This window comes from Capronia epimyces (assembly GCF_000585565.1).
Source record: "Capronia epimyces CBS 606.96 chromosome Unknown aczIQ-supercont1.8, whole genome shotgun sequence".
Classification (NCBI taxonomy): domain Eukaryota; kingdom Fungi; phylum Ascomycota; class Eurotiomycetes; order Chaetothyriales; family Herpotrichiellaceae; genus Capronia; species Capronia epimyces.
The window spans coordinates 554417-569460 of NW_006912911.1; the positions used below are offsets into that span (position 1 = coordinate 554417).

Genomic DNA, 15044 nt, shown 5'->3' on the forward strand with positions numbered 1-15044 from the left:
ATGGCATCAGTCCACAATACAAATACAACCAAAAAACAAAGCCACTGATCAGGTACAGGAATTTCCTAGGTAGGTGTATTGTCACTGTACTCTGTATCTTAGGGTAGTGTCTCGTCGTTGTTTGGGGCTGAATGTCGTTTCTCTTGAGGGATTCCATGTCAACTATATAGTATATCTATGTCTCTCCTCTGTCTGGATTCTGATGTCTGGTGCCATTCCATTCACCCTGCTGCACTCTCTATCTCGTGTCCTCAAATACTCCTTGCTGGATTCTATAGTATGCCCAGGTTCACGCTGACTTCTAGCCCACCACCGCCGGCTCATGTAACCGGCGCAGATCCACCTTCCCGATCTCCGTCAGGTAGTCGGTGATGGCATCCAGGTCATTGCTCTTGTCCAGGACGGATCTTCCTTCGCCCCAGAAACTCAGGAAACGGTTGTGTCGCTTGGCATCACCATCACCATCACCATCACCATCACCAGGGTCAGGACTAGCAGTGGCAGTGGCAGTGGTATCATGGTGACTCTGACTCCGGCTCCGCCTCCGGCTCCGACTCTGACTCTGACTCCCGCTCTGGCGATCACCCAACACCGAGCCGGTGAAATCCTCCAAGACGAAATCCTCCCACCTCGGCTCGGACAGAACCTCCAGCCTCCGCCTGGTGGAAGCGGGAAAGCCGATGACGTTCCTAGCCTTGCCGGGCTTGCCGCCCAGCTTGAAATAGGTGCGGCAGCCGCTATTGACGACCGAGTGTTCAAAGTAGCGGTCGACCACGAGGCTGAAGTCACGGGCGGCCTGGGCGGACGGGCGGATGGTCTTGTAGCCGTGATGCTGGGCCTTGCGAATGACGCGGGCAATGTACGTGGCGGAGATCTCGGCCTGGTAGGGGACAGAGCCGCCCACGGCGTTCCCCTGGGCCTGCAGGACGAAGAAGTAGTTGGGGGCGTCCGGGGCCATGATGCCCAGGTAGGTCTCCGGGTAGCCAATGCCGATCTCACTGTCGGGCCGCCAGATCTGGGCCAGGTCGTCGCCGGTCTCGACCTCGGTAGGAAACCGCGGGTAGAAGCCGTGCTGGAAGCCGGTGGCCAGGATGATGACGTCGACGTTGCGCACGTTGCCGTCGTCGGTCTGCAGGCCGGTCGGGGTGGCGCGCACGATGGGCTTGTCGACGAACTCGACCTTGGGCCCGGCCACGGCCTCGAGGTAGCCCGGCGCCGGCGTCAGTCGTTTACAGCCGGGTGCGTAGTCGGGCGTCAGCCGGGCCAGCCAGGCGGTGTCGCCCCGGAGACGCTGCAGCATCGTGGCCAGCAGGCTGGCGCGCAGCTTCTCGTTGTCCTCGCTGCCCAGCCGAGCCGACTGGTTGTTGACGGCCCCGTAGTGCTGCTTGTCCAGCCCCTTGCGGTACGCCAGGTAGGCGGCCGGGTCGGAGCGGAACCGCGCCTTCTCCTCGGCCGTGTAGACGTATCCGCCGGGGATGTCGGTCGAGGCCTCCAGCAGACCCTGGCGCAGCGTCGGGCTCACGTATGTCTTGGACCGCACATAGTGGTCGATATGCCCAACCCGCGACACAATGTTCGGCAGGATCTGCTGGCCCGATGCCCCGTTTCCAATCACCGCGACCCGCCGGCCGTCCAGCTCGACGCTGCCGTCCCGCGGCCATCTGGCCGTGTGGACCACCTGTCCCTGGAAGTCCTGCAGGCCTGCGATGTCCGGGTAGTGAGGCTGGTTGACTCTCCCGGGAGCGGAGATGAGAAAGTCGGCCCGGTCCGTGATCAAAGTGTCCGTGCTGAGATCCTTGACTTCCACCTCCCACTGCGCAGCCGACGCCACCCAGCGCGCCGACACCACTTCATGCCCCAGCCGCAGGTTCGCCTGCACCCCGTACTCGCCCACCACGCGCTCGTAGTACTGCTGGATCTCGCTGCCTTGCGAGTAATACTCGCTCCAGTCCGGGTTCGGCGCAAACGTCAGCTGGTATACGTGCGATGGGATGTCGCATCGTACTCCGGGATACCGGTTTTCCGCCCACGTCCCGCCCACCCGCTCGTTCTTGTCGTATACTGTGTATGTCAGGTTGTTGACTTTGTGCGAGAGCAGCACTGCCGTCGCAATCCCGCCGATTCCGGCTCCGATGATGATGGCTTTGACTGGCCTCTCGTTCTGGTTCTGGGTCTGGTGTGGCTGCGACGGCCCCGGCCCCGGTCCCAAGCCTTCTTCCTCTGCCACGTCTCCGGGACCGGGCGTGGTAATGGCACTGAACTGGTTGTCGGCGCTCGAATCCGATGCTGAGCTGTTGGTTGAGATCCCAGTCGGCGATGATGTTCCGGAGTTACGTTCTGTCTGATCCGGGTCCGCCATGGTGTTGAAGTGCAGGACTCAGCACTCAGCACTCAGGGTCGCAATAGGTTCGACGATGGTCGGTCACGTATTCACTCGGTTTTACGATGGTTGCTGGCTATTCACTCGGTTTAGAGGGAAAAAGACGCCAGACGACGACCGTCTAGGGGAAATGTGTGTATATGTATGTGTCTGTGTCTTTGTCTGTATTCGACGTGAGTATTCCCTCCGGTTGGCAATGGAAGGCGTCTTCGCCGCTAAAAGAACACCACGGCATACTGTATATGGCGTGCTCGACAAGTACTGTATGTGCAGTGCGGCGTATGTAGTTATCTAGATACTCGCTTTCCGAATGTCGGACTCGGCCTCGGGATCCATGGCATTATTGATAGACCAGATTGTCGGCGGCGGGGGTACAGTACATGCCAGTATAGTATGTAGTATGTAGTGTATATTAGTCGTCGAGGTACTGTGAGGCACCGTGAGGTACCGTGATGTGTTGTGATATGATGTGATAAATCACGGTCTCCAATGGCGTGATTTGAGGCCAGAGCGAAACGGATAGCGGCGGGGTAGAAAGAAGGAAGGACTGTCCTCCGTACTCTATACCCTGTACTAATGGTATGAGGTGTGTACTCAGTACTCATGGTATGAAGTGTGCTTGTCGAAGAGTAAGAGTGCTTGGTTAGGTATGTATCTTGTTTCGAAGAGTAAGCGTGCTTACTTGCCTATACCTATATCTATGCCTATACCTATATCTATGCCTATACCCATGTCAGCCCGAAGCAATGCCAGGCAAGGAGACTGGAGTCTTTTCACCGGTCCACATGTGGGTGCTGATATACTAGAGCATCATCATGGCCGTTCCGTATTGGTGTGGGACAGACACAGACAGTACACTCAAGGTATGCATGGCTTTATCAGACGACGTGTAAAGTGACTTGACCTTAGATTCCTTAGGCATTGATCTGGAGATACTTGATTCAAGACTAGATTCGAATTGCTACCACACTACCACTACCTCATTACCACACTTCATCACTACCTAACTAAGACCATCACTTGGTTGATAACCAGCGTCCTGAAAACATGTCGGTGTCAGCCACCTCCTTCCACATCAGCACAGTGTCCAGTGTCCAGCATCCAGTCCCCATCGTAGTGCTCAGTGGTGCCTTGGATCTCGACACTTTCATGCTGTTTCTTCCGTGACGCCTCCGGTGTCGTTGGACTCGTTGGACTCGTTAGGCTCGTCCGGCCCCTCTTCCCCCTCTCCGGCGCCCGGTCTGTTTGGTTTGTCGGGCGTGAAGACGGAGCCAAAACTGTCCAGCTGTTCCTTCTATTTATTCACTTTGACCGCCAAATAACCTATCTCAGTATCAGTTAGGCGTCTGTCGGCATGGTGGCCCTTTTTGCCCATGGCCTGCTCCTTTTGGTTGTTGAGAATCGGGTCGAGGAAAGTTGCCTTTAGGTCTTCGAATGCATTTGAAGATCATGTGAGGCGCCGACTGTGGGGGGTTGGCCTTCAATGTGGCGCTCTGGGGTGGAACCTGAACTCAAGTCAGAGTGTTGCCAGTCATGGACCCCGTACTGCTAAAGATATGTTGGGCTTACCCATTGGCCATCCTTCACGGGCATGTTGAATGATGTTTGATCACAGAGGCGAGAGATGGAAGATGTGTCAACTATTGCTTTCTTCTGATGGTCTTGTAGATGAAGAAGAATGATGATGGATTTCTGGCAGAGGGATTCACTCCGGTTCTTATAGACAAGAGAGGAACGTCAACTTCATGGGCTTGGAAGAGGGCATGTGCTTTGCGCCTCAGCATTTACCAGCAGAGTCTCGCGGATATCCAATGAGAGGACCATTTGCCACCAAGATGAATGATCGACATACCTGACTCTGCACATACAGTCGCTCAGCTCGCCACATCACGATGGCGCTGTAGCCGAGAGCGTAAACCTGCTCATGTCTGCCAGGAAATCACAGAGTGGCAGTCCAGGCCTGAGAAGATTTCCTGTACGAACACTCATTGCTCGTATTCGAGGGCCTCGACATGCATCAGCTGCAGAATCAATTCGGGAAACAGGAAGAGCTCTGACCTGGCAGTGCCTTCCTGCAAGCTTGGCTGTGATGATCACGCTCTTGGATCATCTGAATGGCAAGCTGGAGATGGGTTCATCTTGTTCAGTGGATGGTCACGCACTGCATGCTTCGTGAAGCTTTTCAGCTGTAGTTCACACATTGTGGCTTGAGACGAGTTCATCCTGTTTAGTGGAGGGTCAAGCACTGCAAGCTTGTGGTTCACACATTGTGGCTTGAGACGAGTTCATCTTGTTCAGTGCAGGGTCACGCACTGCATGCTTCGTGAAGCTTTCAGCTGCAGTTCACACAATGTGGCTTCATGTGCTGGAACACCTGGTTTGGCCCTCGAAGACCTCCAGTTCCACCTGCAAGAGATTCACCAACAGGGGATGGAAAGTCATGTCTATTCCCGCTCCTGTGGCGAGCTGATGAGCCTAGATTCTTCGAAAGGAACCACGGAAACCGGTAGTGGTCACAAGGTACTCAATTCCCAGGCCGATCAACCAGGCTACAGCGACAGTATTTCCATTGCCGTGAGCCATGAGCCATCGACCGTTGCGAAGCCAGAGCCAGTCAAATTTTGGGGTGTCGGCAAAGCTTACCGTCTTAGATTCTTATCCTGGTCAACGCTGTTGTCGTTCTGCCATGCTGTTGGTGTTGATGGGTGATATACAAGATACAAGGGACAAGGGACAAGGGACAAAGTATGGAGGAGGAGGTTTATGTTGGAGGTGTATGTAGTAGTCGGCAGTTGCTCCCCCGCTCCGCAATTGCAAGTCTGGACCACGGCTCGAACCTCTATCATGCATTGCACTGGGCCATTCAGCAACGTCTGATAATGCAACTGTTCGTTCTTGGTGCGAACAGAATAGATGGCTGGTACTCTTGGCTGGCTGATGGTTGGTTCCTCATGCGTGGCTGGCTGAGAACATAGAACTAGGACCAAGAACCAGAAGCAGAACCATGAACCCGTCACTCGAATGCAACGAGGTGTACCTTGTGATTGTGATGCATGCAGCTGGTCTGGTCTGTTGAGAATGGCTTTGGCTTTCTCATGTTGAGCTGAAAGCCTCTTCATCAAACCCATCCATACCACATACAACCATACAGACACAGACATACCACTTACAACCATCCAAGCTGACCCAAGCTGATCTGATGGAAAAGTCCAACCGAACCGAGCAATGTGTTGGCCCTGGCCCTGGCCCTGCTAGGGACGACATAGAAGAGATGCATCTTCTACAGTCAAGTCAGTATGGTCGATGGCGATGGCTAAGAGCAGTCTTGAGCCAGCAGAGATATATGCCGACGACCACCACCAACACCACCACCACCACTGTGCCCTTCAGCAATCACAATCACCTCACACCCATATCATACCTTCCTGCCAACACCATATGATATCTTCCCGCCAACACTAGACTCTGACCTCTAACCACTGGCCACTGTCAACCTCCAGACGATACCAAGGAATTCCATCAGAGCTGGACTTCAACCCAGCTCCTAGGTGCCCGCCAAATTTGAACGACAATGCCTGACGCCGAAAAGACCCCGGCCACGTCGCCAGTCAAGGGCGGCGGTGCCTTTCCCGATTCGTTCGACGAAAATGATCAATACTATATCCCTGATCCTCGTACCCCGGATCCCCCTCCTCCCAGTGTGGATTTGCGAAAAGATCATGCCGATTCCGTGACGCCGATCTACGACCAAGGCAGCACGCAGTCCTGCACCGCCAATGCTGCCGCCGCGGCCTTTTGGTACGAAGAAAAGGCCGGCCGACACGCCGCAGACTGGGGGGATACGGGCCCGTCACGACTCTTCATATACTGGCTTGCTCGTCGCGGCACCGACCCCAGCTTCGTGACTGCCGAAGACACAGGCTCCATCATGCGAGACGCGATACATGGTATTGCAAAATATGGAGCGTGTCCCGAACCCGACTGGCCATTCCCGGATTTCAAGGCCATCGATGCCCAAGTCCAGAGCGAGAAGCTTGATGATCACACCGCCATCAAAAAGAGGACAAAGCAACTCCGAGACGAAAACGTCAATCGCAGGCCAACCGACGTCGCTTTCAAGAATGCCGAGAACCACAAGATCACCACGTATCGCAGGCTGGATGCCGATCGTCCAACGGAGCAGGATCAGAGGCTGACCGTGGACGCGAAAGATCTGCTCGGCCAAGCTGTCCTCAGGAGGCTCAAGATGTGTCTCTCCGAAGGCTTTCCCGTCGCCTTTTCCTTCTGGTACTATCTGCCACCTAAGGACATGTATGACAAAACAGGCGACATGTTCGTGCTGAAGGATGTCTGGAACCATCCCAGAGCGCCGGAAAAAGGCCTAGGCCCCATAGCACGCCACACGCCGCCCGAAAAGCGAAACGGACACAGTGTGCTCGCCATCGGTTACGATGATGACAAGCAGCAAGTGCTGGTGCAGAATTCCTGGGGGCAGAAATGGGGGAAAGGCAAAGGCGTCTTTCTCATGCCTTATGCCTGGATCACCGACTTTGAAGCAACGAATGACTTTTGGACCATTCGCACTGCCGCTGGCCCAACGGCTCCAGGTTGGGAAGAGATCAACAAGTCCATCCTTGGAGATTTCTTTGGAAATCTATTTGGAGATGCCAAAGGTTGAGTGTGAAGGTTGAATGTGAAGGTTGAGTTGTCAAACTTAGGCATTCCCAGCCTTGTGCTTTAAGCAGAGGACTGGCCTAGGCACGCTTATATAGTCTGGGCTTGGGCTCTCCTCTTCCTCCTCATCAGTGCGGCTACAAGAACCGAAAGATATACACGTCTAGGCAGTTCAGTTCTCATGTTGACTGTCTAGTGCCCCCATGTCGACGATCAAGCTAAATTGTAACGTCGCTCAAATAGCCTTCCATCTCAAGTTCCAGCTATGTTCAACTGATCTTCAAGAGGATCGTGGCCCCTCCTCCCAGGATGTGGTAAACACCTTACATAACCATGCCACGTGTCAGACCATGTGACAATATCGTTCAAACCACCCTCACAACGCCGAACAGGAATAGAGCAGCCCGAACGCCCAAGCCTCAGAAGCACTGCCCGATGGTGATAAACGACTATCGTTTCGTCCAGAGAATCGACTCCCAGAACCCTTCCAAGCCAGAAACCAGATAAACCGAACCCGAAAATCGTTTACTTATCATCCAGTTGGTGCATGTTTCCTGCATCATGGCCCTCGCCAGACCAGGTATGGCTCCAATAAGTGATGGCATAACTCGGCCAGTGATCCGTGCCCAAGACCAGTTTGCATCTTTCGGCGTCGAAAGTCGTCTTGGTGGCCCAACACACTTCGCGGAATGCTTCTCCGTCTCTTTGCCACGAGTAGGGGAAGATGTAGTTGAAAGGAAGCACCTCGATGGAATGACCTAGACCTCGGCGAGGAGTGAACTGTTTGGCGGACGGGTTCTTAGCCACATGTTTGTCCAGCTTCTCTCCTTCGTACGGGCTGTCAAGGGCCATGTACTGGTTCACCATGTCGAACAATTGCACCGGGCCCGTAACCTGTTCTGGTGACTGGCCAGCACTCGATCCGTCGATAATGCCCTTGACCACCGACTCGATCACTAGGAGGAAAAACGGATGTCCGGGTGTCGACGCCATCCAAGCGTTGGGGATGGAGTTGGAGAACGAGGTGTCGGTTCCCATCCTGCCAAAGAACGCCTTACGGCCGCTCTTCTGCAGTTCATGCGTCGACACAGGTCTGGGCTTGGCATGCGAGACTGTAGACACGTTGAACTCCTTGAACAGATTGTCCGTAGGTCGTAGGCACTCGACGTCCAGGTCGGCATACACGCTGGATAACTAGTTAGCATCTTTGGAGCACGGCCTCCTGGAAAAATGAACCTTACCCTCCAAACATATACATGTATATATTTCGCACCAGGTCGGCCTTGTAAATGACCCCCGGGAGGTCTTGGTATGTCTGCAGCAGCCATGGGAAGTGCATCCTGACCAGCGCTTCGTTATCCTCATCCGTCCACAACACCCATTCCCAGTTGGGGTGCGCCGCCCGGCAACTCTCGCTCCAATGTTCGAATTTGGCGGGGAGCTGGGTCGAAGTCCAGCTCTGATGGAATATTCTTGGTATCGTCTGGAGGTCTTTGGATATCGGTCTGTCCATCAACTGGCGGGGGGTGAGGTATTTGGCCTTACGTGACGAACCGAAGGGTGTGGACGTCGGCGACACTGGAATAGAACCCTGCCCGGACATGTAGACCGTTATGATGGCCGCGACCGCCAGGAAGATCACCCATCGTACCGTCCTGCGCGAGCCATAGATTTGGTGCAGAGGGTTGATGTTTCGCGGCGAGGTGGGAGAGTCCATCGTTCAGATAAGTCAGTTGCAACGGGATGCGAATGGTGCCCGTCGCTAGGGAGGAAACTGGGTCAAATGAAGGAGAGACCGAGAAAAAGACGAAAGACGAAAAGAGCGACTGGAGAGGACAACATGAGATTGTGGAATACAGAGCGGTAGTAGACAGTGCGCAGTGCGCGGTGAGGATGTGTACGGATACTGTAAGGGCTAAGGGCGACAGCGACAGTGTCCAGTGTCCAATGTCCAGTGCCCAGTGCCCAGCGTCCACCCCACGCCGGGTTCTGGCAGGTGCGATTGTGAATCTGACATGCTTCAGGGGCTTGAGACAGCCGACAGAAATGGTGCAAACCAGCACCAAACGCACACGAAGCAGCAAGAATGTGTGGCTGATGCGAGGGTTAATCTCAAATTGAGAGACGGACCTCTTCAGGTCCAATATAGACCCGATCGTTGCAGTTCCCACTGCCTCTCTATCCAATCACTCGCGGGCAGCGGGCAGCTGGTTGGTCCGCGAGGGTCGTTGTGGGTAGTACGATACATCTGTTAATTAATATCTGGCGAAGATACGGATACAGCGTGCTCCGTATTTTACAGAGTAGACTCGGTAGAGGGCTTAAGGGGGGTAGAGGGTCCTCCTGGCCAGCCACTCGGGCATCGTTCATCGTTCATGGTTCATCCCTGACTATGGCGTGGTTTACCATCTAACCGCAAAGGATGGAAAGGGGCGCTCAAGCCCTCGAGGGATCTGATCTCTGATCTCGAATTCAGGGGTAAATGGGAATGCCCGAGGCGGAGACGCGCGGCGCGGTATCGACATTTCCTATCGATAAGCCTGCGACGCGTCAAGTTCAAATGAATTGATTGGCTTGCTTGGCACAGACGCGTTGCCAAAATATCCAAATCGTCCGTCTCTATATTGCCGGTGCCACCAAAGGAGACACACTTACAGAGGAGAACGAATAGCGTAGCGTACTGAGGGAAGTCGTCTCGTCTAATGCAAATAGATCTTTTTGTCTCTATGCCTCTACGGAGTACTATTCACGCCAACCCACATATATCAGATATCTCGAAATGCTCCCCTTTCCTGGCGTGCTCCTTTCCCAAAGGACACCGTCCATTCGTTAGGACATACTACATCATAAAAAAGGGCCGGACGCTTGAGTCCTGGTAGTGAGCTGGTTATATGCCGAGCGCAACGTGTCGACCGTGGCTAAGGGTCTTTTTTGCTCGAATCCGACGGGAACGTGCCTGATCCGTCCCGATGGGTGCCACCATCCTCTGTTTCGGCCTCAACTCTCCTTGGATAGGTCAGATGGAATCTGACGCTAAACAGCGTGTCCAGAGGATGAGATTCGTCGGCGTGTCGACTGACTGGTCGGCTTGGGTGGGCGACTGGAAACGCCTGGACATGGAGCTTTCTCTATTCGATGTCTTCTGCAAGCCGCAGTGCACAGAGTCATTCCCGTCCGCACCTCCGTGTTGAGATGGGGCATCTGTGGCCAAAATTGTAGGCTATTTTGTATTAATAGTGACAAGTTCAGGAACGCTCACTCGGATGGTGGTTCTGGCTCAGGCTCGGGCTCAGGTTCGGATTTGGGCTCGGGTTCGAGCTCAAGAACTTCGATATGGCCCACAGCTTTACCAATGTCTTTGATATCCAGTTGCGCCGGAGTCACATCCGGATATTGACTGTCAAACACGGTCTTCCCTGCAAGCAGATTGCCCATGTTGAGCCGAGTCGAATAGACCAGATGTGGAGCATTGGCCGGCTCCACGCCTCTATCCTCTCCGTAACCAATATCACTCCATTTACTAGTATTTGATGTAGGCCGAGATACACCGACAATCTGGGGAAACACCGAAACACAGGTAAAGTTGTATGCGCTGTCTTTGCAGAGATTGGAAAATCCCCAGTCGATCGGGCTGTTGTATGGCTCCATACTCATATGATAGAGTGCTTTCCGAGCGCCTTGTTGGGATATGGCGTAGGACGCGGTACAAACTCCTCCTTCAGAGTTGAAGACGATCCTGGTTCGATTGTCGCCATTCGGACCCTGTTCCCAGTGCGACATGTCGGGCACATCCACATTCTTCCGGTATTCGGGTGGTTCGACGGTGGGATCGTCGGGAATAACGAAAAACCGACGATTGTCCTCCGGGTGTACCCAAGTTCCACAGTGGCCGAGCCAGAGTAGATCCCAGTCATCGCCGTAAGGAGAGAAGGGTGATTTGTGCGCCGGAGTCTTCAAAATGTACCTCGAACCTCGTGCGAACTGGACCAACTGCTTTTTGAAAGAGACATCCCAATCTGCGTCATCCTCGAAAATCAAAGCCGTCGAGACCTTTTCGCGCACGATTCTTTGAATCACGTCGAGGTGAGCACGCCAACAGCCAATGGCATTGGCATTCTGGTCCATGGTCTGGTGGCGGTGGTTAGCAGTGCGACCTGTCGGATGGTTTCCACCGGGCAACGTACATGGGGTAGCGCCTTTTCCGGGACCAGCTTGCCATCCACTCCATCCATCTGGGTGTAGGAGATGCCTGAAAAGGCAGCCTGCATAGCAAAAGCGTCTCTTTTGTCTGTGCGCGCAGGCAAGGAAATCATGTATACCTCTTGAAACCCTAGGGTTTCATTCTGCACTCGGTATAAAGACGGGTCCTCGAGGATTGTGGTTGCGGCGGGTCTGGACGGTGAAGGAAGGGGGTCTGGAGCGAAAGTGCCTTGTTCTGGGAGATCCAAGACATTCTGTTCCTGGGAAGTTGGGGGGCGGAAGGAGGCGTAGAAGAGGACGGTGGTCACAAGGAGACCGACTAGGACATAGCTGAGGCGGGCAGGCAAAACGGGCAGCATTTTCTCTCATGCCGGTGACGGAGAAGGAAGATCGGAGACGGTAGGAATGGGGTGGAGGGGACGGCCTGAGGCCGAATTGCGATTGCGGCAACAAAGAACCAGGGATTCCAAGTCACCGAACCCAGTAGAAGAACCGTGGAACTCGAGCCATCATGAGAGAGGAACGATGGACAGTATAAAGACCAAGACCAAAAACGCCCTCTCTGATTTGAGCGACTGGAAAATCAAAAATAGCGGCGAGGTGTGAGCAGAGGTGGTGGTGGTGGCGTCGAGAGAGATGAGCTCATTTGCTCGCAAGGGCCCAGGTGGTGCGAGGTGCTTGACCCGAAAAAGTGGAATTTGGGTTGTGGCGCAAGGAGATATCAATAGGTAGTAGGTACGGATACTCTCAGCTCTGTACCTACTACCTAGCACTAGTAGTAGCGTGGGTGCGACTGGTGGGAAATTCCACTGCCAGCTGCCACAGAATAATCACCGTTATCATTCAAGGTCCTCCCACTCCATATACATATGCAAGGGACCTGGCTGTCTTGCCCTGGTCCCTCCTTGCCATCTGACTTCAATCTCGCGATCGCATCTGGTATCACGCCCTAAAAGGGAGCGAAGGGGCACAAGCGAGAGGGTGAAAATTCAATGTCGGGCAGGATGTATGTATCATGTCTCACAGATCACTGTTCCACGAGGCGACCGTGGAGTCTTCGGTACCACCACCACGACTCTTCCTTGCTGTAGGTAGGTAGGTGGCTGTTTTCAGCTACGCGTCACGTGATCTTCCTTTGAATAGTCGGCTCGTCTAGACATCTTTTCATTGTTGGCAGTGGTCCTGGTTACTTTACCGCCTGGCGAGGTTGGGTGCAAAGGTTGACAGTTCCAAGTTAGGTAGTGCTAGCGGCCACCGCGTGAGAGGATTACGTGCCATCATGTGCGCTAAGCATACAGAATATGAGGCTTACAAGAGACAAGAGAATCGCCAACCGCCTCAAGTTCGGCCGGAAGTCCTCAGGCTGCGACTAGGACTGCGGTAAAAAGCTTGCATGGTCACTACTACGTGCTTAAACTCCTCAGGCCTGGATGCTGGGAGTGGATCGAGGACTAAGGGGCCGTCTAAGCTGAAGCAGGCTCTAGGCTCTTCACCAAGCAGGGTTACCCCTTCTAAGCTTGGTTTAACTGGATGGGTCCCTGGAACAGGCTTACTAAGATACCCCTAGGCTTCCCAGCCGCCCAAGCTTCCCGCAGCCAAGCAAATCTAGGCACTCGGAGAATTTGAACCGTCCAAAAGCTAAGCTGGATTCCAGCGAAGTGGACGCCTACAGGCCTATAGTACCTAATGGCTAAAGAGGCCCATTAATAATTGGCCCCCGTGTTTCAGCTGGATTTCCATCTCCTGGCTTCAACGCCTCAAGGAGCCGTCTTCCTTCGCCCATGGTCAAAGTCTTGACCCGTTCGGCCCATGGGGTTGCCTCTCATCCATTTCCACTGGCTTCGGTTCACAAACCAGGAGTCTTTGGCCCCCTCTAGATGCACTTCTCAGGAGATGCTGGTCTTCTCTAGGAATCTTGACCAGCACTCCCAAGTCCTCGATGAATGACGGGAGATGACTCTTCGCCTCACTACAAATTGTCGTTGAAGTGCATTGTTCTCTGCTGCTCGCTACTTCTGTTCTCTACGTCTTTGCCTCAGCAAGTTTCCATCCACTGCGTTGACTGTTTTCCTGTGGCCGTCTCCTTCTCATCTGGTGTTGACCACTTGTTATTGTGCTCTGTGCTTGGTGCTCGGCACTCTACTAATTGATACCCTTGACGGGCTGACCTCAGTGCCTTTGGAGACGAACCTACCACATTCCTCTGTACCCAAATCCCTCGAGATGGAACAGAACAAGGACCTCAAGTTGACCGTCACCGACTTTGCCTCTTCTAATGGCTCCCAACCGAACGAACTGCCTTCTCCAGGCCGAAACACTCATTTCACACCCATCGCCCTTCGAGCTCCAACCCGCACCTCCATGGACCTCGACGACTATTTCGTGGGTCCTCTAGACATAAACCACCACTCGAAATGGCCTTACTTCCTTCGTCTGCACGGCAGCGTGTTGCCCAAGATGGTCCTACCACTTGCTTTCGTTGCAGCTTGGGCCACAGCAATCACTTGCATATCTAAATTCGTCCATGACCTGGGCATCAACTCGGTTCTGCTCACCATCACTGGTTTCGTTGTCGGCCTGGCTCTGTCATTCCGCTCCTCCACCGCCTATGAAAGATACAGCGAAGGAAGAAAATACTGGGCACAGTTGGTGGTGACGTCGCGGAACCTGGCCCGCCTGATCTGGGTTCACACCATAGAACGACACGATATCAGCGAAGAGCAGGGAAAGGCCGATCTACTGGGCAAACTCACCGCATTGAATCTGGTCAACGCCTTCGCCGTGGCACTCAAGCATCGTCTCCGGTTTGAGCCGTCGACCCAGTATCCTGATCTGCAACCGTTGATTGGACATCTCCGAACCTTGGCTGGCGAGGCCGACCAGACACAATTCGAACCCAGGAAGCATACACCATGGAAAGCTGCAGGCGAATATCTAGGTATCCCGTTTGCCCAGTCTAACCCGCGAAAATTGGTGAAACGCTCACGGGATAACCTCGGTAACCTCCCCCTCGAGATCCTCACCTATTTGTCGGCGTACATGGACGAGGTCATGGGCAACGGTCAGCTCAAAACGCCGGTCCATCAAACCCACGTCATGAACAATATCACGACTCTAGCCGAAGTTCTCACCGGTACCGAACGTGTACTCAACACTCCTGTTCCAATCGCCTACTCGATTTCCATTTCGCAGATCACGTGGGTGTATATCCTCGTCCTGCCATTTCAGCTGTACAAGTCACTGGGGTGGGTGTCGATATTTGGCACCGTCCTTGCGGCGTACATCATTCTGGGACTGGCAGCCATAGGCTACGAGATTGAAAACCCGTTTGGCAACGATGTGAACGACCTGCCGCTGGACAACTATTGTCGCGAACTAGCCAGTGACATTGACACCCTGACCAGCATGCCGGCCCCAACGGCCGAGACGTTTATCTCCATGGCGGAGAACAAGGTTCTGTTCCCATTGAGCATGAGCGACTACCACAGTTGGAAGACGCGGTCCGTGGCAGACATCAGGAGTGCCTTGCGGGCCAAAGCGACCACTGCAGCGACATCTGTTGACTTTCAGCGTGTAAAGGCACAGTCAGAGAGTACCGAGCAGAGTGGCAAGGTTGGACGTGTGAGTGAGAACAAACATGTGTCAGAAGTAGTAGAAGCGGTTTGAGTGGCATTTGACTGTGCTGGATTTGAACTGTGTTGGCATTTGAACTGTACAGGAACATTTGAACTGTACAGGAACATTTGAACTGTACAGGAACATTTGAACTGTACAGGAACATTTGAACTGT

General features: G+C 53.9%; 5 protein-coding genes across 5 annotated transcripts; 2 read left to right on the forward strand and 3 right to left on the reverse strand.

Annotated features, from left to right (window-relative positions):
* Nucleotides 1-301: 301 nt before the first annotated feature.
* Nucleotides 302-2359, reverse strand: A1O3_08608 (uncharacterized protein; the record flags this gene model as incomplete). The annotated part of the gene is made up of 1 exon (XM_007738705.1): nt 302-2359. The coding sequence occupies one exon, from the start codon at nt 2357-2359 to the stop codon at nt 302-304; it is 2058 nt and encodes a 685-aa protein (XP_007736895.1).
* Nucleotides 2360-5951: 3592 nt separating this feature from the next.
* On the forward strand, nt 5952-7058 carry A1O3_08609 (uncharacterized protein; the record flags this gene model as incomplete). Its single annotated transcript, XM_007738706.1, has 1 exon — nt 5952-7058. One exon carries the CDS (start codon nt 5952-5954, stop codon nt 7056-7058), a length of 1107 nt encoding a protein of 368 aa, XP_007736896.1.
* A 521-nt stretch (nt 7059-7579) lies between these two features.
* A1O3_08610 (uncharacterized protein) lies at nt 7580-8771 on the reverse strand (the record flags this gene model as incomplete). Its single annotated transcript, XM_007738707.1, has 2 exons — nt 7580-8240; nt 8296-8771. 2 exons carry the CDS (start codon nt 8769-8771, stop codon nt 7580-7582), a joined length of 1137 nt encoding a protein of 378 aa, XP_007736897.1.
* Nucleotides 8772-10309: 1538 nt separating this feature from the next.
* A1O3_08611 (uncharacterized protein) lies at nt 10310-11613 on the reverse strand (the record flags this gene model as incomplete). The annotated part of the gene is made up of 2 exons (XM_007738708.1): nt 10310-11182; nt 11239-11613. The coding sequence occupies 2 exons, from the start codon at nt 11611-11613 to the stop codon at nt 10310-10312; spliced, it is 1248 nt and encodes a 415-aa protein (XP_007736898.1).
* A 1864-nt stretch (nt 11614-13477) lies between these two features.
* Nucleotides 13478-14920, forward strand: A1O3_08612 (uncharacterized protein; the record flags this gene model as incomplete). The annotated part of the gene is made up of 1 exon (XM_007738709.1): nt 13478-14920. One exon carries the CDS (start codon nt 13478-13480, stop codon nt 14918-14920), a length of 1443 nt encoding a protein of 480 aa, XP_007736899.1.
* Between the last annotated feature and the right edge of the window lie 124 nt (nt 14921-15044).